Raw genomic sequence first — 24,343 nt, forward strand, 5'->3', positions numbered from 1 at the left:
TAAGGACAGGGTTTGTCTGCTTTGCAAAGGATAGGAAGCGAGCCTAGCAAGATCATCTCTGACCCCTCTCACCCTGGCCACAAACTCTTTGAATCACTTCCCTCTAGAAGGCGACTCCGGATTGTCAAAGCTGCCACAGCCAGACATAAAAACATTTTTTTATCCACGAGTAGTTGCTCTACTCAACAGCCAAAAATCTGTAGCCTCCCTTTGATCTGGTATTTTGTTGGTTGCTTGACAATGGTGTTTTATCATTAATGTTTTATTATTATTAATGTTTAGTGTTTTCTGAGTCATTTGTAACTGTCACTGTGTGTCATGTTGTTACTTGTGGGTGGAGCACCAAGGCAAATTCCTTGTATGTGAATACTTGGCCAATAAACTTACTTACTTAGATGCTTAACAAAAAGCCGTGAGAACGTTAGGTTTAGTGTGTATTAAGAGTGTGGAGCATCACTGCAATGACCCCCCCCTCCCCTCACCTTCTTGTTATCATCCAGGACTGTGTTCATGCTCTCAATCCACAGCGTGTCGATGGGCCCGTCAAATATCACCCACTTACGATCGGGGGTCTCGGCCGAGGCAAATTCCCGGAAGGTGTTTGCCACGATTCCGTCAGTCCACTGTGAACGATACAAACACTCAGTCGAGATCAATCGTGAAGCAGAGACTTACAACGTATGCTACTGCAGTGTCGTAAAAACCACTAATAAATATAACTCTGCAACTAATCACGGTGGCGCAGCGGTAGAGTTGCTGCCTCACAGCGCCGGAGACCCGGGCATGATCCCGACTACGGGCGCTGTCTGTACGGAGTTTGTACGTTCTCCCCGTGACCTGCGTGGGATTTCCCCGGGATCTGCGGTTTCCTCCCACACTCCAAAGACGTGCGGGTTTGTAGGTTAATTGGCTTGGTGGAGGTGTAAATTGTCACAAGTGTGTGTGGGATAGTGTTAGTGTGCGGGGATCGCTGGTCGGCACAGACTCGGTGGGCCGAAGGGCCTTTCTCCACGCTGTATCTTTAACCAAACTAAATTAAGTTAAAATAATACCATGTCAAAAATACACAAATTAAAATCTTTCATATTTCAACAAAGTGAATTAATTTTACTGCTGCAATAAAGATTTTTTATAGTTTGAGTTTAGTTTATTGTCACGTGTACCGAGGTACAGTGAAAAGCTTATGTGGCGTGCTGACCAGTCAGCGGAAAGACAATACAGGATTACAATCGAGCCATTCACAGTGTACACATCGGAAATAATGTTTAGTGCAAGATAAAGTCCAGCAAAGTCTGCTTAAAAAACTGCAGATGCCAGTTTACAAAAAAAGATACAAAGTGCTGGACTAATTCAACGGGTTAGGCTGCATCTCTGGAGATCATGGGTAGGTGACGTTATTGGTTGGGACCATTAAATTAGTCTGAAGAAGTGTCCCGATCCAAATGTCACCTATCCACATTCTTTGGAGATGCTGCCTGACCTGCTGAGTTACTCCGTTGTTTAAGAAAGAACTGCAGATGCTGGAAAGAATCGAAGGTAGTCAAAAATGCTGGAGGAACTCAGCGGGTCAGGCAGCACCTGTGGAGGGAATGGACAGACAATGTTTCCTTGTCCAGACACAAAACGTCACCTTATCCATGTTCTCCACAGATGCTGCCTGAACTGAGTTACTCCAGCACTCTGTGAAACATCACTTATCCATGTTCTCCACAGATGCTGCCTGACCCACTCAGTTATGGTGCAGCAGCATCTATGGAGCTAAGGAAATAGGCAACGTTTCGGGCCGAAATCCTTCTGGAAATAGGCAACGTTTCGGGCCGAAACCCTTACGGGTTTCGGCCCGAAACGTTGCCTATTTCCTTAGCTCCATAGATGCTGCCTGACCCGCTGAGTTACTCCAGCACTCTGTGAAACATCACTCTCCCAACAGCGGAAATATAGAAACATGGAAACATAAAAGCAGGAGTAGAGGCCATTCGGCCCTTTGAGCCAGCACCGCCATTCAATGTGATCATGGCTGATCATCCAAACATCCTTTCCACATCCTCTCTGTCTCTGCCTTATTCCAGGGAGCCGTACGTGTATATTAACTGTTTGTAAGGAGTGACTTAAATCACTTGCCTCGTGCGAGACCAGATCAAACTGTCCGAAGAGTTGGCCCATGGTAATGGCTTTAGGATTGACAGTTCGATGGACAACCTTTTCTTCCTCGTTCAGTCCACGTTCATTCATGAGCGTCAACGTGTCCGCCAGCACTTGTAGAGTTTTGGTCTTCCCAGAGAAAGGCTCTCCAACCAGCATGAACCTGCTCAGGAGAAAAAACTAACGTCAACTCTCATTCATGTGGTAATACACTCTTCATAGAAACATAGACAATAGGTGCAGGAGGAGGCCATTCGGCCCTTCAAGCCAGCACCGCCTTCAAAGTGATCATGGCTGATCATCCACAATCAGTACCCCGTTCCTGCCTTCTCCTCATATCCCCTGACTCTGCTATTTTTTAAGAGCCCTATCTAGTTCTCTCTTGAAAGAATCCAGAGAACCCGCCTCCACCGCCCTCTGAGGCAGAGAATTCCACAGACTCACCACTCTCTGTGAGAAAAAGTGTTTCCTCGTCTCCGTTCTAAGTGGCTTACTCCTTATTCTTAAACTGTGACCCCTGGTACTGGACTCCCCCAACATCGGGAACATGTTTCCTGCCTCTTGCATGTCCAAGCCCTTAACATTCTTACATGTTTCAATAAGATTCCCTCTCATCCTTCTAAACTCCAGAGTGTACAAGCCCAGCCGCTCCATTTTCTCAGCATATGACAGTCACGCCATCCCGGGAATTAACCTGGTGAACCTACACCCTGCCCTCAGGATGGGGTACATCTTCAGACTGAAGAAGATTCTTTCATCACAACCTTTGATTAGGTTGGTTGCTTTCCTGAGGCAGTGTCACCCCCCCCCTCCGTGATACACTGGTCAACCTGAGGAGCACCCTCAGCAACAGACTGGTTCCACCAAGATGCAGCACAGAACGACACAGGAGATCCTTCTTCCCTGTGGCTATCAAACTGTACAACCCCTCCCCCTTCTGTCATGGGGTAGACTGAGACTGACTCCCCCCCCCCCCCAATCTTTGCACATCCCCAATCCTTTCCACCCATCACTTTAATTTCATGTTTCACGGATTTTGTGTTTTTTTATGACTGTTGGGCAGCTATATTTAAGAGGGAGTTAGATGTGGCCCTTGTGGCTAAAGGGATCAGGGGGTATGGAGAGAGGGCAGGTACAGGATGCTGAGTTGGATGATCAGCCATGATCATATTGAATGGCGGTGCAGGCTCGAGGGGCCGAATAGCCTCCTCCTGCACCTATTGTCTATGTCAAGTCAAGTCAAGTCAAGTTTATTTGTCACATACACATGCGAGATGTGCAGTGAAATGAAAGTGGCAATGCTCGCGGACTTTTGTGCAAAAGACAAACAACAAAACAACCAAACAAATTATAAACACAATCATAACACACATATTCTTTTACATAATAAATAATGGAAGGAAAAACGTTCTGTAGAGATAGTCCCTGGTGAGATAGGCGTTTACAGTCCGAATTGCCTCTGGGAAGAAACTCCTTCTCAACCTCTCCGTTCTCACCGCATGGCAACGGAGGCGTTTGCCTGACCGTAGCAGCTGAAACAGTCCGTTGCAGGGGTGGAAGGGGTCTCCCATGATTTTATTTGCTCTGGAGTTGCACCTCCTGTTGTATAGTTCCTGCAGGGGGGCGAGTGAAGTTCCCATAGTGCGTTCGGCTGAACGCACTACTCTCTGCAGAGCCTTCTTGTCCTTGGCAGAGCAATTCCCAAACCAGATGGTAATGTTCCCGGACAAGATGCTTTCCACCGCCGCTGCGTAAAAGCACTGGAGGATCCTCGGAGACACTCTGAATTTCTTCAATTGCCTGAGGTGGTAAAGGCGCTGCCTTGCCTTACTCACGAGTGCTGAGGCGTGTGATGCCCATGTTTCTATGTTTCTAATTTCCCTCCTGGGATACGTATCGTATCTTCTTCTTCTTGCGTATGACGTGCACAGGCTAAAGTTGGAGGACAACTTGTTCTATTTGATCGTGCACGCGGGGTTGGGTGCATTCGTGGAAACGGGGCGGACCCCGTGAAGGTTGCAATCTCCCAGCCCTCGCACGGTTATATATACAGCCGGACGCTACTCCAGTTGTACAAACCTGTTGTACATACACTCACCCATGCCTCACAATCATCATTTCGTAGGTCTGGATCATTTTGGCCAGGAAGGGCTTGACTGGCTGAACTCCTTGTTTAAAGCAGCATTCAACTGAACACTCCAGGAAAAGCTAAAGGACAAATGAAACTCGTGTTATTTTATACGAAGGAACAACAAGAGGAAAATGGTGGGTACAACATTTCAAATAACTTTGACAGTGATAAGGAGTGATAAGGAGAATTCAAGTGGGGGAAACACAATACAAATATTGTTATTCATTAGATTTGTGGAATCAGGGACAGTTATTGTAGACAAAAGTGCTGGAGAAACTCAGCGGGTGCAGCAGTATCTATGGAGCGAAGGAAATAGGTAACGTTTCGGGCCGAAACCCTTGGGTTTCGGCCCGAAACGTTGCCTATTTCCCAAGGGATTCGGCCCTGAAACTTTGCCTATTTCCCAAGTGATTCACCCCGAAACGTTGCCTATTTCCCAAGGGATTCGGCCCCAAAACATTGCCTATTTCCTTCGCTCCATAGATGCTGCTGCACCCGCTGAGTTTCTCCAGCACTTTTGTCTTCCTCCGATATTCCAGCATCTGCAGTTCCTTCTTAGACGGTTATTGTAGGTCTACTAGCTGAAGGAGGTGTGGCCAGCATGGGAAAGATGGGTCGAAGGGCCTGTTTCCATGCCGTATGACTCTATGACAGCCAGCGACTGAAAGAGATCCTTCTGCGGTTGTACAGGGCCCTGGTGAGACCACACCTGGAGTACTGTGTGCAGTTTTGGTCTCCAAATTTGAGGAAGGACATTCTTGCTATTGAGGGAGTGCAGCATAGGTTCACCAGGTTAATTCCCGGGATGGCGGGACTGTCAAATGCTGAGAGAATGGAGCGGCTGGGCTTGTACACTCTGGAGTTTAGAAGGATGAGAGGAGATCTCATTGAGACATATAAGATTAGTAAGGTTTTGGACACGCCAGAGGCAGGAAACATGTTCCCGATGTTGGGGGAGTCCAGAACCAAGGGTCTCAGTTTAAGAATAAGGGGTTGGGGTGGGAAGATTCACGTGGTCCGCCCTGTTTCGACGAATGCAATCAACCTGGCGTGCACAGTCCAATAAGATCAAATAGAACAAGCTGTCCAACAACTTTAGGCTGTGCACGTCACACGCAAGAAGAAGAATGAGGGGTAAGCCATTTAGAACGGAGATCAGGAAACACTTGTGAGTCTGTGAAATTCTCTGCCTCAGAGGGCGGTGGAGGCCAGTTCGCTGGATACTTTCAATAGAGAGCTAGATTGGGCTCTTAAAGATAGCGGAGTCAGGGGATAAGGGGAGAAGGCAGGAACGGGGTACTGATTGGGGATGATCAGCCATGATCACGGTGAATGGCGGTGCTGGCTCGAAGGGCCGTATGGCCTACTCCTGCACCTACTGTCTATTGTCTGTGACTCTATTTTACTTTGATTACCCAATCGCTGAAAACTATTCCTACCTGGTAATCAGCTTCAGGGAGAACAATACCAGGAAACAAATCACTTGTGATCCCACTAAACAGCGGAATATCGTGCGAGAGGAACTTGGGCTCATTCACATCTTTGATCGATCGCAGTAACTAGAAGATACATGGTTTTTTAATCAAATTATTTAAACAGAACCACTGCAAATTGAACAAGAATATACGCTGGAACATGCGTACTAGAGAATAAAGACCTTTTTAAATGCCTCTAAATTGTAAAATCTCGTTTCATGACAACTTAATGCCGGCATGAAAGCAAACTCAATGCTAGCATTTATTTCAAGAGGGCTTGTATACAATAACAGGGATGTAACGCTGAGGCTCTACAAGGCGCTGGTCAGGCCACATTTGGAATCTTGTGAGCAATTTTGGGCCCCATATCTGAGGAAGGATGTGCCGGCTCTGGAGAGGATCCAGAGTAGGTTTTGATCCCGGGAACGAGTGGGTTAACATACGATGAGAGTTCGTCAGCACTGGGCCTGTACTCGCTGGAGTTTAGAAGAATGAGGGGGGAGACCTCATTGAAACGTACAGATTAGTGAATGGCTTGGATAGAGTGGATGTGGAGAGGATGTTTCCACCAGTGGGAGAGTCTAGGAGTAGAGGTGACAGCCTCAGAATTAAAGGATGTTCTTTGAGGAAGGAGGTGAGGAGAAATGTCTTTCGTCAGAGGGTGGTGAATCTGTGGAATTCTTTGCCACAGACGGCTGTGGAGGCCGTCAGTGGATATATTTAAGGCAGAGATGGATAGATTCTTGATTAGTGTGGGTGTCAGGGGTTATGGCCTAATTAACCAAATGGCCTCATTCCACTCCTATTCCTTATGACCTTTTCCTCATGAACTTCCTTGTAGCATTTAATATTGAAGCAAAGTGCTGGAGAATCTGAATGGGTCAGGCAGCATCTGTGGGGGGAATGGGCAGACAACGTTTCGGGTAGGGGATCTTCATCGGACTGATAATGGAGTGGGGAGGAAACACTGGTTCTATGGAATTCCGCCTTCCCATCCACTTCCTACACACTAGGGGGGGCATTCAGAGAGGGTCAATTAGCCTACAAACCTGCACGTCATTGGGATGTGGGAGCAAACCGGAGGAAACCCACACGGTCTTAAAGAGAACGTGCAAACTCCGCACAGTAGCACCAGAGGTCAAAATTGAACCTGGGCTGATAGACAATCTGCAGTTCCTATCCAAGACATCTTTGAAGCTGGAGGATAGACACAAACAGCTGGAGTAACTCAGCGGGACAGGCAGCATCTCTGGAGAGAAGGAATGGGTGGCGTTTCGGGTCGAGACCCTTTTGCAGACTGAAGCGAGTGCATCTTGGGTGGGGGAGGGATGGAGAGAGAGGGAATGCCGGGGTTACTTGAAGTTAGAGAAATCAACATTCGATTTTCACTTTAGTAAAACACTGCCAAACCCACTCACCAACACATCTTCATTCTCAGTGGGGAATTTCAGCTTCAAGTTGCCGGCGGCAACCAGGACAGCCTTGACCGCCCGCATGCCGTAATCGTAGTGGAACTGAGACGAAAGCTGCTCCGAACACAACCTGTAGGTCATCACTATTTTCACCGACAAGGGCTTGGCGTTCAGGAAACCGTAGGAGTAGAGGGAGATCTCGGCTATCAGCGCATAGTTGGGAACCATCATCGCAACTGTCCGGAACAGCACCTACAGTACAGGCAAAACGGCAGGCTCACTCAGGAGTGTCCCCGATACAACAATGACATTCTCACTTACAGCAGCACAACACTATATGTAAACATGGTACACTGTAAAACAATATAATACACGACAGAGGAAGCACAGTGTGTATATAATATGTATATAAACTCATTGCCACAGAGGGCTGTGGAGGCCTTGTCAGTGGATCTGCTTAAGGCAGAGATAGACAAATTCTTGATTAGAACAGGAATCCAAGGGTTATGGGGAGAAGGCAGGAGACTGGGATTAGGAGGTACAGATAGATCAGCCATGATTGTTGAATGGCGGAGTACACTTGATGGGCCGAATGGCCTAATTCTACTCCTAAAGAAACATAGAAAATAGGTGCAGGAGTAGGCCATTCGGCCCTTCGAACAAGCACCGCCATTCAATATGATCATGGCTGATCATCCAGAATCAGTACCTAACTCTCTCTTGAAAACATCCAGTGAATTGGCCTCCACTGCCTTTTGTGGCAGAGAATTCCACAGATTCCACAATTCTCTGGGTGAAACATTTTTTCTAATTTCTGTCCTAAATGGCTTACCCCTTATTCTTAAACTGTGACCCCTGGTTACGGACTGCCCCAACATGGGGATCATTTTTCCTGCATCTTGCCTGTCCAATCCCATAAGAATTTTGTATCTTTCTATACGCTTTTTTAAGCCATTTAGCCACCACGAGTAGTAGCTCTACTCAATAACCAAAAATCTGTAGCCTCCTTATGCTCTGGTATTTTATTTAATTCACATGTTTCATCAATAATGTTTTATTGTTAATGTTTAATGTTTTATGTGTCATTCCCAACTGTCAATGTATGTCATGTTGTCCTTGCGGGCGGAGCACCAAGGCAAATTCCTTGTATGGGAATACTCGGCCAACAAACTTATTCATTCATTCAAGATTCCCTCTCATCCTTCTAAATTCCAGTGAATACAAGCCCAGTCGACCCATTCCTTCATCATATAACAGTTCCGCCATCCTGGGAATTAACCTGGTGAACCTACGCTGCACTCCCTCAACAGCAAAAATGTCCTTCCTCAAATGAGGAGACCAAAACTGCACGCAATACACCTATAATTTGTGAAGCGGTGAAGTGCGGTTGGATACGAGACGGTTTGTACCTTCAAGTTGTCGGGCAGTTCAGAGCGGCCGGCATAGCCCGGATTCATGGTGATGGCAACAAAGCAATTTGGATTGAGTCGTAGTTCGGTACCCTCGAATACGAAGGTCTCCATAGCGTTCTGCTTTGCTCTTTGGATGCAGAGGATCTGCTGCGCTACCACCGACAACACCTCCAGCTCAATCCGATTGAACTCATCGAAGCAGGCCCAGGCTCCTGAAGAGGCCAGCCCCTTGAAAAACTGGAGAGAAAACAAGGTTTTGTTTTAGGTTTAGAGATACAGCGCATAAACAGGCCATTCGGCCCACCGCGTCCGTGCCGGCCAACGATCCCCGTGCACTAACGCTATCCTACACACACTAGGGACAATTAACAATAACGCCAAGCCAATTAACCTGCAAACCCGAGATAGACACAAAATGCTGGAGTAACTCAGCGGGACAGGCAGCATCTCTGGGGAGAAGGAATGGGTGACGTTTCGGATCGAGACCCATCCTAGTCTGAAGAAGGGTCTCGACCCCAAACATCACCCATTCCTTCTCCCCAGAGACGGAGCTTGTCCCACTGAGTTACTCCAGCTTTCTGTGTCTATCTTCGGTTTAAACCAGCATCTGTAGTTCTTTCCTGTACAACCTACAAACTTGTAAATTTTTGGAGCGTGGGAGGAAACCGGAGCTCCCGGAGAAAACCCACACAGGTCACGGGGAGAACGTACATACTCTGGAGTCCCAGGTCTCTGGCGCTGTGAGGCAGCAACTCTACCGCTGAGCCACCGTGCCGCCATGCTGCCCCATAGCCCAATCTCTGTGAGAGATACAGGGAGCGCTCATATCACCGGGCAGTGCCCACAGTGTTTGGTGACAGATGTGCCACATGTTTGAGTAGCCCGTTAAACAGTACAGCTTCAATGGAGGCATGAAGTTTCCTTCCCGACTACATCATTACAGACATTGGAATATTGTAGGTAGACAAAAATGCTGGAGAAACTCAGCGGGTGAGGCAGCATCTATGGAGCAAAGGAACTCCTTCCCTTTGAATCCCTTGGGAAATAGGTAACGTTTCGGGCCGAAACCCAAGGGTTTCGGCCCGAAACGTTGCCTATTTCCTTCGCTCCATAGATGCTGCTGCACCCGCTGAGTTTCTCCAGCACTTTTTCCAGCATCTGCAGTTCCTCTTGAACAAATCTCTTGACGTTGTCATTCACGATATCATGGGTTGGATTTGGGAACGCGAGTTACTTTGCCCATGGCGATGTAATCCAGACCATCGGAGCAGTTGAAGACCACACACTGGACGGCCACCGCCTTGGCCAGGTCCTTGACCGATTCCGTCTTGCCTGTTCCCGCTGGGCCTTCGGGAGCCCCGCCCAAGTCCAAGTAAAACGCTCCGATCTATCAGCAAGAGAAACATTCTGGTCAAAGATTACCCCACGACAATCAGTGCCTGCCCAGAGTCGGGGAGTCAAGGACCAGAGCACATGGGTTCAAGGTGAAGGGGGAAAGATTTAATAGGAATCTGAGGGGTAACTTTTTCACACAAAGGGTGGTGGGTGTATGGAACAAGCTGCCAGAGGAGGTAGTTGAGGCTGGGACTATCCCAACGTCTAAGAAACAGTTAGACAGGTACATGGATAGGACAGGTTTGGAGGTATATGGGCTAAATGCAGGCAGGTGGGACTAGTGTAGAGGGGACATGTTGGCCGGTGTGGACAAGTTGGGCCGAAGGGCCTGTTATCACGCTACATGGCTCTAATCAACAAGCAAAACAAAGCTTTTCACTGTCAAATAAAAAACCCACAAAATGCTGGAATACCTCAGTGGGTTAGGGTGTCAAAGGTTACGGGGAGAAGAATGGTGTTGAAAGATGAAGATAGATCAGCCATGAATGAATTGTAGAGTAGACCCATTGGGCTGAATACCCCAATTCTGCTGATGTGAATTGTGAGCATCTATGGAGAACATCAATAGATGGCGTTATGGGTCAGGGACCTTCTTCAGATTTCTCACCGTGCCTTGGTGCAGCTGACAGTATGAGCCTATTATAGTCACGTGTACTGAGGTACAGTGAAAAGCTTTTGTGTTGCGTGCTAACCAGTCAGTGGAAAGACTATACATGATTACAATCGAGCTGTCCACAGTGTACAGATACAGGGGTGAATGGGATAACATTCAGTGCAAGAAAATTTACAGTATAGTCTGATTAAAGATAGTCTGAGGGTCTCCAATGAGGTAGATGGGAGGTCAGGACTGCCGCTCTCTAGTTGGTGGTAGGATGGTTCAGTTGCCTGATAACAGCTGGGATGAAAAACTGTCCCTGAATCTGGAGGTGTGCGTTTTCACACTTCTGTACCTCTTGCCCGATGGGAGAGGGGAGAAGAGGGAGTGACTGGGGTGAGACTGGCCTTATAACGAGGTTTTTGGAACATTCATGGCAAGGACAGGTTTCGGGATGATATTTTTGGATTTACCAAGGTGCGGTGACCTTCATCTGCCAGTGGGGTGACTTCTACATTTTTATATCGACATTTTGCAAACTTAAGAAAAATGACAAGTTTAGGAATGATGTTAGGCACAAAATGCTGGCGTAACTCAGCGGGACAGGCAGCATCTCTGGAGAGAAGGAACTGGCGATGTTTCGGGTCGAGACCCTTCTTCAGAATGGACCTGAAACGTTGTGTGTTAAAGGGATTCAGACAATTGGAGATATTCAGGCAGAGGGTACCAGAGTTCTGGGTCCAGCCTATTGAAAGCAGCGACATGTAGATTCTGAAGAAGAGTCTTGACCCGAAATGTCACCCATTCCTTCCCTCCAGAGATGCTGCCTGTCCCGCTGAGTTACTCCAGCATTTTGTGTCTATCTTCGGTGTAAACCAGCATCTGCAGTTCCTTCCTACACATTAGGGCTGGTGTTAGGGAGTTCCGGGACCGCTGGGCTCCGCAGGGTGTTGAATGTATCCTCAATAAGGATTGTATCATAATTGTATAATGGTGTATTATGGATATATGTTTGTATTGTATTTATGGTGGTGGGCTCTGGCTTGTTGTATTGTAGTGTAAATATTATTTTTTAATAATTGAATACATTTTTTGATTAAAAAAAAAAAAAAAAAAAAAAAAAAAAAAATTAGGGCTGGTGTTTGTGGACTTACCAGAGTACGGTAACAGCGGTCTGTGAGTGGGGTGATCACCAGCCGCGGCGAGTTGCCCAGATACTCGTAAGCATACTTGACGTTGCAGTTGATGATGTGGACCCGGACGTTCTCATTAGTCCAGTAGTACCGCAGCTGGGCAAGCCAGTTGAAGTCCGTCTGACTAGAAACCTCTGTGGCAAAGAGTGGCTAATGTCAATCAAATGCATCACGGGACACAGAGTAACACTGGAGTACAGTGCAATGTTACATCCAAGTCAAGTCAGCTCAATTTCCAATCAAGGACCCAAGCAGTCATTCCAGGTGCGACAGAGGTTTACCTGCATCTCCTCCAACCTCATCTATGTCGGTGAGACCAAGCGTAGGCTTGGCGATCGTTTCGCCGAACACCTCCGCTCGGTCCGCAATAACCAACCTGACCTCCCGGTGGCTCAGCGCTTCAACTCCCCCTCCCACTCCGTATCCGACCTCTCTGTCCTGGGTTTCCTCCATGGCCAGAGAGAGCAACACCGGAAATTGGAGGAACAGCACCTCATATTCCGCTTGGGGAGTCTGCATCCTGGGGGCATGAACATTGAATTCTCCCAATGTTGTTAGTCCTTGCTGTCTCCTCCCCTTCCTCAGCCCTCCTGCTATCTCCTCCCATCCCCCAGCCTTCGGGCTCCTCAACATTTTTCCTTTCTTCTCCCCGCCCCCTCACCCCCCCCCAGTCTGAAGAAGGGTTTTGGCCCGAAACGTTGCCTATTTCCTTCGCTCCAATAGATGCTGCTGCACCCGCTGAGTTTCTTCAGCTTTTTTGTCTACCTTCAAGTCAGGTCAAGTCAAGACAAGACAAGACAAGACAACTTTATTTGTCACATGTTGTCACTTGCGGGCGGAGCACCAAAGCAAATTCCTTGTATGTGAACATACTTGGCCAATAAACTCATTCATTCATTCATACATAATCTCTGCAGAATACCTTTCTCGATCAAGCCTTCGACCACATCCCGGGAGTGAACATCGATGGTGACCAGGGCACCGAGTGTGATGCGCGTTTGTTTGGACAGTTTCCCCCTCACCAGCTCCACGATGTTGTTCAGTTGCTGCTGCAGTTTGCCATTGTACACGTTGAGGCCCTGTGGTGCAATCACAAACCACCATGATTCAAATATCCCAGCTTAGTTTAGTTTAGAGAGATGGTGCCGAAACAGGCCCTTCGGCCCAGCGAGTCCGTGCCGACCAGCGATCACCCCGTACACTGGTTCTATCTAAAACACTTGAGTCAATTTACAGAGGGCCAATTGACCCACAAACCCGCACGTCTTTTGGGAATGTGGGAGGAAACCGGAGCGCCCGGAGGAAACCCCCCTAGTCACGCACGGGGAGAATGTACAAGCTCCGTACTGACAGCACCCGTAGTCAGGATCGAACCCGGGCCTCTGGCGCTGTGAGGCAGCAACTCTATCGCTGCGCCACCGTGAAGGCCAGTGATGGAATCTGTTTCTGGGACTTTCCCTGGACACGAGAAGACAGAGTGGGGGGGGGGGGGGGCCGGGGTGAGACTGGTCTGTGCTGTTGTTCCTGCTGGCCTTGCCGAGGCAGCGTGAGATGCGGACAATGAAATGAAACAATTTAATGAAACACTACTGTAATAATCTGATGTCAGTATTGAATTAAACAAGACAATAGACAATAGGTGCAGGAGGAGGCCATTCGGCCCTTCGAGCCAGCACCGCCATTCAATGTGATCATGGCTGATCATCCCCAATCAGTACCCCGTTCCTGCCTTCTCCCCATATCCCCTGACTCCGCTATCTTTAAGAGCCCTATCTCGCTCCCTCTTGAAAGTATCCAGAGAACCTGCCTCCACCGCCCTCTGAGGCAGAGAATTCCACAGACTCACATCTGTGGAATTCTCTGCCACAGAAGGTAGTTGAGGCCAGTTCATTGGCTGGATTTAAGAGGGAGTTAGATGTGGCCCTTGTGGCTAAGAGGATCAGAGGGTATGGAGAGAAGGCAGGTACGGGATACTGAGTTGGATGATCAGCCATGATCATATTGAATGGCGGTGCAGGCTCAAAGGTCAGAATGGCCTACTCCTGCACCTATTGTCTATGTTTCTATGTTAACTCTCTGTGTGAAAAAGTGTGGCCTTGTCCCTGGTCTAAATGCCTTATTCTTAAAGGACGGAGTGGATGGGAGGGAAGACAGGGACAAAAGTGCTGGAGTAACTCAGCGGGATGGGCAAGTGCCTCTGGAGAGAAGGAATGGGTGGCGTTTCGGGTCGAGACCCTTCTTCGATGGAAGGGACGTTGGCTTTTGCGTGACGGTCTGGGCTGCGTCCACTACTCCCTGCAGGTGTCAGAGACGTTACATGGCTCTGGTGAGACCACCTCTGGAGTATTGTGTACAGTTTTGGTCTCCTAATATGAGGATCCCTGGGATGGCGGGACAGTCATATGAGGAAAGATTGAAAGGACTAGGCTTGTATTCACTGGAGTTTAGAAGGATGAGGAGGGGGGGGGGGGGGGGTCTTATAGAAACATATAAAATCATAAAAGGACTGGACAAGCTAGATGCAGGAAAAATGTTCCCAATGTTGGGTGAGTCCAGAACCAGGGGCCACACAGTCTTAGAATAAAGGGGAGGTCATTTAAGACTGAGATGAGAAAAATCTTTTTCACCCAGAGAGTTGTAAATTTGTGGAATTCCCTGCCACGGAGGGCAGTGGAGGCCAAGTCACTGGATGGATTTAAGAGGGAGTTAGATCGAGCTCTCTAGGGGCTAGTGGAGTCAAGGGATATGGGGAGAAGGCAGGCACGGGTTATTGATAGGGGACGATCAGCCATGATCACAATGAATGGCGGTGCTGGCTCCTCCTGCACCTATTTTCTATGTTTCTATGTTACCTGCGATCCGATTTGAATTGCCTTCTCAACCTCGGCCGTCCAGAAGATCTGAGACACACAGATGACCACCTGGCCGGGCCAGCTGACCACCCACTCATTCCTCTTCCTCTCCGGGTAATCCTACGGGGAAAACACGAGCAACATGACGCACCAAACACAGCGACCCCACAAAGAAATGTCCGCCACCAACTTTACAAATGTTCTTCTACTAATGGCTGGAAATGTGTGATTTCTCAATAAATGTTCAAATGGGGAAAAAAGTGGTGTCTCTCGGTCTATCCTTTGTTTAAGGAACAACTGCAGATGCTGGAAAAATCGAAGGTAGACAAAAATGCTGGAGAAACTCAGCAGGCGAGACAGCATCTATGGAGGGAATAGGTGATAGACTTGATAGACTTGGTTTATACTCTCTAGAATTTAGAAGATTGAGAGGGGATCTTATAGAAACTTACAAAATTCTTAAGGGGTTGGACAGGCTAGATACAGGAAGATTGTTCCCGATGTTGGGGAAGTCCAGGACAAGGGGTCACAGTTTAAGGATAAGGGGGAAATCCTTTAAAACCGAGATGAGAAGAACTTTTTTCACACAGAGAGTGGTGAATCTCTGGAACTCTCTGCCACAGAGGGTAGTTGAGGCCAGTTCATTGGCTATATTTAAGAGGGAGTTGGATGTGGCCCTTGTGGCTGAGGGGATCAGGGGGTATGGAGAGAAGGCAGGTACGGGATACTGAGTTGGATGATCAGCCATGTTCATATTGAATGGCGGTGCAGGCTCGAAGGGCCGAATGGCCTACTCCTGCACCTAATTTCTATGTTTCTATGTGATGTTTTGGGTCGAGACTCTTCAGACTGAAGGAATAGGTGACGTTTCGGGTCGAGACCCTTTGGGTCTCGACCCGAAAAGTCACCTATTCCTTCGCTCCATAGATACTGCCTCACCCGCTGACTTTCTCCAGCATTCTTGTCTACCTCGGACTATCCTTGATCGGACTTGCACTAAACGTTATTCCCTTATCATGTAGCTATGCGCTGTAAACGGCTCGATTGTAATCATGTACTGTCTTTCCGCTGACTGGTTAGCACGCAACAAAAGCTTTTCACTGCACCTCGGTACATCGGGGGGGAGAGAGTGCAGTGGAGAGATAAGTTTATTTGGCCTTCCATCACAGCTATGTGATGGATGTTTATGTTAAATGTAATTATGTTGTGTCTGGGGTCTATTTGTGTGTAATGTATGGCTGCAGAAACAGCATTTCGTTTGGACCTCCGGGTCCAAATGACAATTAAATTGACTCTTGACTCTTGACTCTCTCTTGGTACACGTGACAATAAACTAAACTAAAGTGCCTGAGTACTTACATAGAAACATAGAAATTAGGTGCAGGAGTAGGCCATTCGGTCCTTCAAGCCTGCACCGCCATTCAATATGATCATGGCTGATCATCCAACTCAGTATCCTGTACCTGCCTTCTCTCCATACCCTCTGATCCCCTTAGCCACAAGGGCCACATCTAACTCCCTCTTAAATATAGCCAATGAACTGGCCTCGACTACCCTACTTGAGGCCAAAAATTACATTTCATGCAGGTCTTGAACCTAATGTAGTCAATGAAATGTGTCGGAAGGATCTGCAGACACTGTTCAAACTAAAGATAGACACAATAAGCTGGAGCAACTCAGCGGGACAGGCAGCATCCCTGGAGGGAAGGAATGGGTGTCTGAAGAAGGGTCTCCACCCGAAACGTCACCCATGCCTTCTCTCCACTTGTACAAGACGTTGGTGAGGCCGCACTTGGAGCGGTGCGTTGGGCTTCAGCCACCCTGCTATAAGAGGGATGTCGTTAAGCTGGCAAGAATGCAGAGAAGATTTACGAGGGTGTTGCCAGGACTAGAGGGCCTGAGCCACAGGGGAGAGAATGGGGTTTGGAGGGAGAGATAGATCAAAACTAGTCTTTGTGCCTCACCTTAACGTTCAAAGTTAAAAGTAAACTTTATTGTCAATTCAATTATGCAACAGTAGTTACACAGAGGATTGAAATTACGTTTCCCCATACTCCAAATGTGCAAGTAATATTAAAAACACAGACAGACAACATACCAATACAAATAGACAATAGACATTACATTATTTAAAATATTAGAATATTCACAGTGTGCCAAAATGTAGCAAAAACATTGAGGTATTTTAAACAGGGTGCAACAATGAAAGGTGCAATATAGAAAAAGTGCAAATTTCGTACTGGCGACATTGAGCCAAAGTTATTTTCACAGTTTGTTTGTCTTTGTTTGGGTACTGTTCATGGAATTTTCTTAAGTGTGTTGAGTAGTCTGATGGCCTGAGAGAAAAAGCTGTTTTTGAATCTGGTGGTTTTGCTCCGCATGCTGCGGTAACGCTGTGGCCTCTAGTCTTATTTTGTGTATCCTCCTCCCCCTACAGCACCCAACTCAATTGCTTAGGTCATCTGACGTTGGCCTTTCAAACTGAGTCGTTTAGTTTAGAGATACAGCGTGGAAACAGGCCCTTCGGCCCACCGAGTCCGTACCGACCAGCGATCCCCGCACACTGACACCATCCTACACACACTAGGGACAATTTAACATTTACATCAAGCCAAGTAACCCACAAACCCGCACGTCTTTGGAGTGTGGGACGAAACCGAAGATCTCGGAGAAAACCCACGCAAGTCACGGGGAGAACGTGCAAACTCCGTACAGACAGCACCCGTAGTCGGGGTTGAACCCAGGTCTCTGGCGCTGTGAGGCAGCAACTCTACCGCTGCACCACCGTGCCACCAACTTTGCTCTCTAGTTTTTGATTTTTCCATCCTGGGAAAAAGGTTCCTATTGTCTAAGGACGTTCTAAGGAGATGAGGAAGAATTTCTTTAGTCAGAGGGTGGTGAGTCTGAGGAATTCTTTGCCGCAAACGACTGTGGAGGCCAAGTCAATGGATATTTTTAAGACAGAGATAGATAGATTCTTAATTAGTACGGATATCAGGGGTTATGGGGAAAAGGCAGGAGAATGGGGTTAGGAGGGAAAGATAAATCAGCCATAATTGAATGGCAGAGTAGACTTGATGGGCCGAATGGCCTAATCCTGCCCCTATCACTTATGATATTGTGACTACACCTATGTGCGGCACGGTGGTGCAGCGGTAGAGTTGCTGCCTTACAGCAAATGCAGCACCAGAGATCCGGGTTCGATCCCGACTACGGGTGCTGTCTGTACGGAGTTTGCACGTTCTCCCCGTGACCTGCGTGGGTTTTCTCTGAGACCTTCGGTTTCCTCCCACACTCCAAACATGTACAGGTGTATTAGTTATTTGGTATAAGTGTACAAGTGAAGATTGTCCCTAGTGTGTGTAGGATAGTGTTAGTGTGCGGGGATCGCTGGCCGGTGCGGAGCCAGTGGGCCGAAGGGCCCGTTGCCAAGGGGACGGCGGACATGTACGTACCTCCTGTGATCGAGCTATGACATCCAGTACACTCCTCAACATGATGTCTTCCACTTGAACCAGCCACTTCTCCACGGCTCCGCGCGCTTCAGACGTGGAGATCCTCTGGATCAGCTCAACCCTCTCGCCCTCACTGCTGAACATGGCGCTGATGTCCAGGTTGGGCAGGAACTCCAGCCGGTTGATGCCCTCGAAGCATTTCTTGAGGTGGGGCTGCACCCTCAGTGGGTCCTTGGTCTCCGACAGGATCTCCAGCATCTCGTCATTCGAGAGGAAGAAGAACCTGGAGGCAGCAAAGCGCAGGCTTAGATGGGGCATCTTGGTCAGCATGGGCGAGTCGGGGCGAAGGGCCTCATAGAAACATAGACAATATATGCAGGAGTAGGCCATTCAGCCCTTCGAGCCTGCACCGCCATTCAATATGATCATGGCTGACCATCCAACTCAGTATCCCGTACCTGCTTTCTCTCCATACCCCCTGATCCCTTTAGCCACAAGGGCCACATCTAACTCCCTCTTAAATATAGCCAATGAACCGGCCTCAACTACTTTCTGTGGTAGAGAATTCCACAGATTCACCACTCTCTGTGTGAAAAAAAAAATTCTCATCTCGGTCCTAAAAGACTTCCCCCTTATCCTTAAACTTTGACCTCTTGTTCTGGACTTCCCCAACATCGGGAACAATCTTCCTGCATCTAGCCTGTCCAACCCCTTAAGAATTTTGTAAGTTTCTATAAGATCCCTCCTCAATCTTCTAAATTCTAGCGAGTACAAGCCGAGTCTATCCAGTCTTTCGATTACGGTTACCTGGCAGACAGCTTGAGTGAATGCGCGGGAAGGAACTGCGGATGCTGGTTTCACTCGAAGATAGTTTGCCGGTCGCAAGAACGGCAGCTGGGTTTTTCCGACGTATTTTTATTCACAAAAAAAATCACTTCTCAGCTCACAGGCTCCAAGGACACGTCTAGCCACAACAGTGGTCAAGTCAAGTCAAGTCAAGTCAAGTTTATTTGTCACATACACATACGAGATGTGCAGTGAAATGAAAGTGGCAATGCTCGCGGACTTTTGTGCAAAAGACAAACAACAAAACAACCAAACAAATTATAAACACAATCATAACACACATATTCCTTTACATAATAAATAATGGAAGGAAAAACGTTCAGTAGAGTTAGTCCCGGGTGAGGATAGGCGTTTACAGTCCGAATTGCCTCTGGGAAGAAACTCCTTCTCAACCTCTCCGTTCTCACCGGAGTGCTCTCCGGTCTGCACTGAACTTCCACCCGAACGCAGAACCGCGCGAAAACAAACAGCCCCCTCCCGAGTCACGTGACCGCGGCTTCCGAACGCCGGGTTCGATACCTGCGGTGTGCCAGCAGGCGCCGCTACAATAGACGCAAAATGCTGGGGTAACTCCGCGGGAGAGGCAGGCAGCATCTCTGGAGGGAAGGAATGGGTGACGTCTCGGGTCGAGACCGGTCTTTGATTCTAACGTACCTGGGAAAGAAGAGACGTTTTTTCTCCAGGTACGCGTTGAGTCCCTTCATGATTTTCTCCAGTAGATTGTTACAGTCCTGCAGTTTCGCTAGTAATCCCGTCATGGCTGTAGCTGTCAGAACCTATCGCCGGGAATGGATTAAACAGCAAATAAACACAGAGTGCTGGAGTAACTCAGCGGGTCAGGCAGCATCTGTGGAGAACATGGATAGGTGACGTTTCACAGAGTGCTGGAGTAACTCAGCGGGTCAGGCAGCATCTATGGAGCTAAGGAAATAGGCAACGTTTCGGGCCGAAACCCATAAGGGTTTCGGCCCGAAAGGTTGCCTATTTCCAGAAGGATTTCGGCCCGAAACGTTGCCTATTTCCTTAGCTCCATAGATGCTGCTGCACCATAACTGAGTGGGTCAGGCAGCATCTGTGGAAAACATGGATAGGTGACGTTTCACAGAGTGCGGGAGTAACTCAGCGGGACAGGCAGCATCTGTGGAGAACATGGACAGGTGACGTTTCACAGACTGAGTGCTGGAGTAACTCAGCGGGTCAGGCAGCATCTGTGGAGATAGCCTGGCGAATGATAGGTGGATACGCGTCCATGGAGGGGGGGCTTGATGGGCAGATGGGTGGACAAAGACCAAAGATGAACAAAGAAAAAGTGTGAGATAAAGAAATATGGATGGTAGAGATATGAAATGTGAAGCCGGAGGAAGGAAGATAGGTGGGGAGCGGGCAGAGGGGGAGAAGGAGAAAGGTAGAGATGGGTGGAACACAGGGAAGAAAGGGGGGAAAAGGGAGGGGGGGATTAGTTTACCTAAAATTGGAGAATTCAATACTCCCACCATTGAGTTGTAAGCTGTCCAAACGGATATGGAATAAAGAAAAATGTTTGTACCAAAAATACCAGTTCTTTACTATTTTGGACATATTCATAAGTTCATTTATTCTAGGGACAGAGATAGGCCACTCAGCCATAAGATAAGGAATAGGAGTAGAATTAGGCCATTTGGCCCATCAAGTCATGTCGAGTCATCAAGTTAACTTTATTTGGCACATACAAGGTGTACAGTGAAATGAAAGTGGCAATGCCTGTGGGATTGTGCAAAAACAGAACAGAACAGAACCAGTATTTACATTTTTTTTTAAAAGACACAACAGTAAGTTAGTGCCTGGTGAGATTTGAGTTTACAATTAGGGACTTCAAGGTAGAAGCTCATCTTTCATTTAGGTCGAGGGAAGCAGGAGAATGGGGTTAGGAGGGAGAGATAGATCAGTCATGCTTGAATGGTGGAGTAGACTCGATGGGCCGAATGGCCAAATTTCACTCCTATTCCTTATGACCTTATTTGAGCAGAATTGGGCCATTGGGCCCATCAAGTGTACTCCATCATTCAATCATGGCTGATCCATCTCACCCTCCATACCCCATTCCCCTGCCTTCTCCCCGTGACCCCTGACTCCCGTACTAATCAGGCGCTGATTTGCTTGCGTACGTACCTTGGGGTTTTTCACGCAGTGTCTCATGATGTCCTTCCAGTTCCTGTCGACCGTCTGGAAGAGCCGGCCCTCCTCGGGCATCTGCTGCATGATGTCCTCGGAGGAGAAGATGGGGTCGAGGTAGAGCCACTGTGCCTGGACCTTCAGCCATTCATCGATGGTCTCCTGGATGTTGATCAGCCGCTCCTCCCAGAGCTAGACCACACAAGCAGAGAGCAGTGATGTTATGTTGCAATAAATGCACCGCGATTGTCTGTTTAGTCTAGTCTAGTCTGGTCTGCCGCTCATAGACCCGGCACAGGCCTATTTGCACATTAAACTGCTTTACTGTTTGACTTTTTTTTTTAAATAATTCATCTTTCTCTGGGTATATAAATTTTAGTTGTTTAAGTTATGACATCGGATGGAAGCTGCGTACCAAATCTCGTTGCACCTCTGTGCAATGACAATAAAATATATGTGGGGTACCGCAAGGCTCAGTGCTGGGACCCCAGCTATTTACAATATATATTAATGATCTGGATGAGGGAATTGAAGGCAATATCTCCAAGTTTGCGGATGACACTAAGCTGGGGGGCAGTGTTAGCTGTGAGGAGGATGCTAGGAGACTGCAAGGTGACTTGGATAGGCTGGGTGAGTGGGCAAATGTTTGGCAGATGGAGTATAATGTGGATAAATGTGAGGTTATCCATTTTGGTGGCAAAAACGGGAAAGCAGACTATTATTTAACTGGTGGCCGATTGGGAAGGGGGGGAGATGCAGCGAGACCTGGGTGTCATGGTACACCAGTCATTGAAGGTAGGCATGCAGGTGCAGCAGGCAGTAAAGAAAGCGAATGGTATGTTAGCTTTCATTGCAAAAGGATTTGAGTATAGGAGCAGGGAGGTTCTACTGCAGTTGTACAGGGTCTTGGTGAGACCACACCTGGAGTATTGCGTACAGTTTTGGTCTCCAAATCTGAGGAAGGACATTATTGCCATAGAGGGAGTGCAGAGACGGTTCACCAGACTGATTTCTGGGATGTCAGGACTGTCTTATGAAGAAAGACTGGATAGACTTGGTTTATACTCTCTAGAATTTAAGAGATTGAGAGGGGATCTTATAGAAACTTACAAAATTCTTAAGGGGTTGGACAGGCTAGATGCAGGAAGATTGTTCCTGATGTTAGGGAAGTCCAGGACAAGGGGTCACAGCTTAAGGATAGAGGGGAAATCCTTTAAAACCGAGATGAGAAGAACTTTTTTCACACAGAGAGTGGTGAATCTCTGGAACTCTCTGCCACAGAGGGTAGTCGAGGCCAGTTCATTGTCTATATTTAAGAGGGAGTTAGATGTGGCCCTTGTGGCTAAGGGGATCAGAGGGTATGGAGAGAAGGCATGTACGGGATACTGAGTTGGATGATCCGCCATGATCATATTGAATGGCGGTGCAGGCTCGAAGGGCCGAATGGCCTACTCCTGCACCTAATTTCTATGTTTCTATGTTTCTATATTATTATTATTATTGTTTAGAGATACAGCGTGGAAGGTTTGCAGGTTAATTGACTTGGCATAACTGTAAATTGTCCTTAGTGTGTGCAGGATATAGTAAGTGTGCAGGGATCGCTGGTCAACAGGAGTGGAAGGCAACCTCATCTCAGCTACTTCTCTTCACCAGATAAAAGCTGTCCAGGGTGTGACCTCCCTAGAGGAGCAATGGTGAAGCTAAACAGACTTGGTACTGGAGTTGGGCGTTTCAATGCCAGCGTGTGGAGATGGGGGCTCCCTCCGCCAGAGCCCAGCCTGTGAATGTGGAGCAGAACAACAGACAGCCAACCATGTCATCTCTGGGTGCCCGCTCTACCACCCACCACATACAATACAACAATACAATACAATACAATTTATTTGTCACTTGAACCTCATAGAGGCTCAAGTGAAATGTTGTTTCTGCAGTCATACATACAAGAAAAAAAAGACCCAAGACACAACACAATTTACACAGACATCCATCACAGCGCATCTCCACCTCGCTGTGATGGAAGGCAAAAAAAACGTATCTCTCCCCTGCACTTCCCTCTCCCCCCGATGCCAGAGTCAAAGTCAGAGCCCCCGGCGGGCGATAACAATTGACCCGCGGCCATTAACGCCGCGCCGGGTGATGCAAGGCCGCGCTCCGGGTCTTGTTGTTGGAACCCCGGGCGGGCGCTGGCAAAGTCCCGCAGCCGTTGAAGCCACGCCGGGCGATGATGCAAGGCCCCGCTCCAGGTCGGGTCGCAGCAGCGCGCCACCACCGCTCCTCCCGCTCCGGACTCGGCCAGCTCGGTGATGGTGAGTAGGTCCGCAGCTCCGCGACTGGAGCCCCAGGACATTCCTGCTGGAGGCCGCTCCACGTTGCAGCCCCAACGACAACGGACACCCGATAGGGAAAAGTCGGGTTCTCCGTGCAGGGGAAAAATTTTAAAAGTTCCCCCCCACCCCCACCCACCCCCCCCACACACACACACACACACCCCACCACCCACACACACACACACACTCCCCCCCAAACACTCTCCCACACACACACACACACACACACACACACACACACACACACACACACACACACACACACACACACACACACACACACACACACACACACGCACACACACACACACACACACATACCCCATCAAAAAAATAAAAACTACATTAAAACGGGACAAAAAATAACAAAAAGACAGACGGACTGCAGAGGCCGCTGCGACGTGAGTCGTGCCGCCCACATGGAGCTGTGTCAGGGCCTGGCAGACATTGGCACCAACAGAGACAACAACCTGGCTGCTCAACACCCACCCGGCTTGAGATCTAACTATTCCTTTGGTTTATGTTTCATTCGCAAGAAGAAGAAGAAGAAGAAGCTGGTCAGTGTAGACTCGATGGGCCGAAGGGCCTGTTTCCACGCTGTATCTCTCAACTAAACTAAACTTTGATGAATGTTCATTCATTGCCCACTGTTCATCCATCGCTTTAGAGCATCAAATAACACGGAAGAAATGTCCGTTGAGGTCAAAATGTTGTACATACAGCTGATTAAAAATACAGGCCATGCAACTATCTCTTTATAATCCGATTCAAATGTTCGCTGGTGCCATAAAAATGAAGTGGGAGTGAACTGCTGTTGACGGTTTATAGCAAGGATCGACACAGAGTGCTGGAGTAACTCAGCGGGTCAGGCAGCATCTGTGGAGAACACGGATAGGTGACGTTTCACAGAGTGCTGGAGTAACTCAGCGGGTCAGGCAGCATCTGTGGAGAACATGG

General features: G+C 48.1%; 1 protein-coding gene across 1 annotated transcript in view; it reads right to left on the reverse strand.

Annotated features, from left to right (window-relative positions):
* dnah12 (dynein, axonemal, heavy chain 12) overlaps positions 1 to 24,343 on the reverse strand; it is a 136,509-nt gene that overhangs the window by 81,641 nt on the left and 30,525 nt on the right. The window contains exons 20-32 of the mRNA XM_055647536.1: positions 21,057 to 21,251; positions 19,563 to 19,684; positions 18,063 to 18,345; positions 14,608 to 14,727; positions 12,678 to 12,834; positions 11,717 to 11,889; positions 9,807 to 9,959; positions 8,570 to 8,809; positions 7,167 to 7,412; positions 5,713 to 5,832; positions 4,241 to 4,350; positions 2,122 to 2,305; positions 483 to 623 (exon numbers count right to left, since the gene is read on the reverse strand). Coding sequence (XP_055503511.1) covers positions 483 to 623; positions 2,122 to 2,305; positions 4,241 to 4,350; positions 5,713 to 5,832; positions 7,167 to 7,412; positions 8,570 to 8,809; positions 9,807 to 9,959; positions 11,717 to 11,889; positions 12,678 to 12,834; positions 14,608 to 14,727; positions 18,063 to 18,345; positions 19,563 to 19,684; positions 21,057 to 21,251 — 2,244 coding nt within the window. The remainder of the gene's footprint in view (positions 1 to 482; positions 624 to 2,121; positions 2,306 to 4,240; positions 4,351 to 5,712; positions 5,833 to 7,166; positions 7,413 to 8,569; positions 8,810 to 9,806; positions 9,960 to 11,716; positions 11,890 to 12,677; positions 12,835 to 14,607; positions 14,728 to 18,062; positions 18,346 to 19,562; positions 19,685 to 21,056; positions 21,252 to 24,343) is intronic.

The sequence above is a fragment of the Leucoraja erinacea genome, chromosome 16 (genome assembly GCF_028641065.1).
Source record: "Leucoraja erinacea ecotype New England chromosome 16, Leri_hhj_1, whole genome shotgun sequence".
Lineage (NCBI taxonomy): Eukaryota > Metazoa > Chordata > Chondrichthyes > Rajiformes > Rajidae > Leucoraja > Leucoraja erinaceus.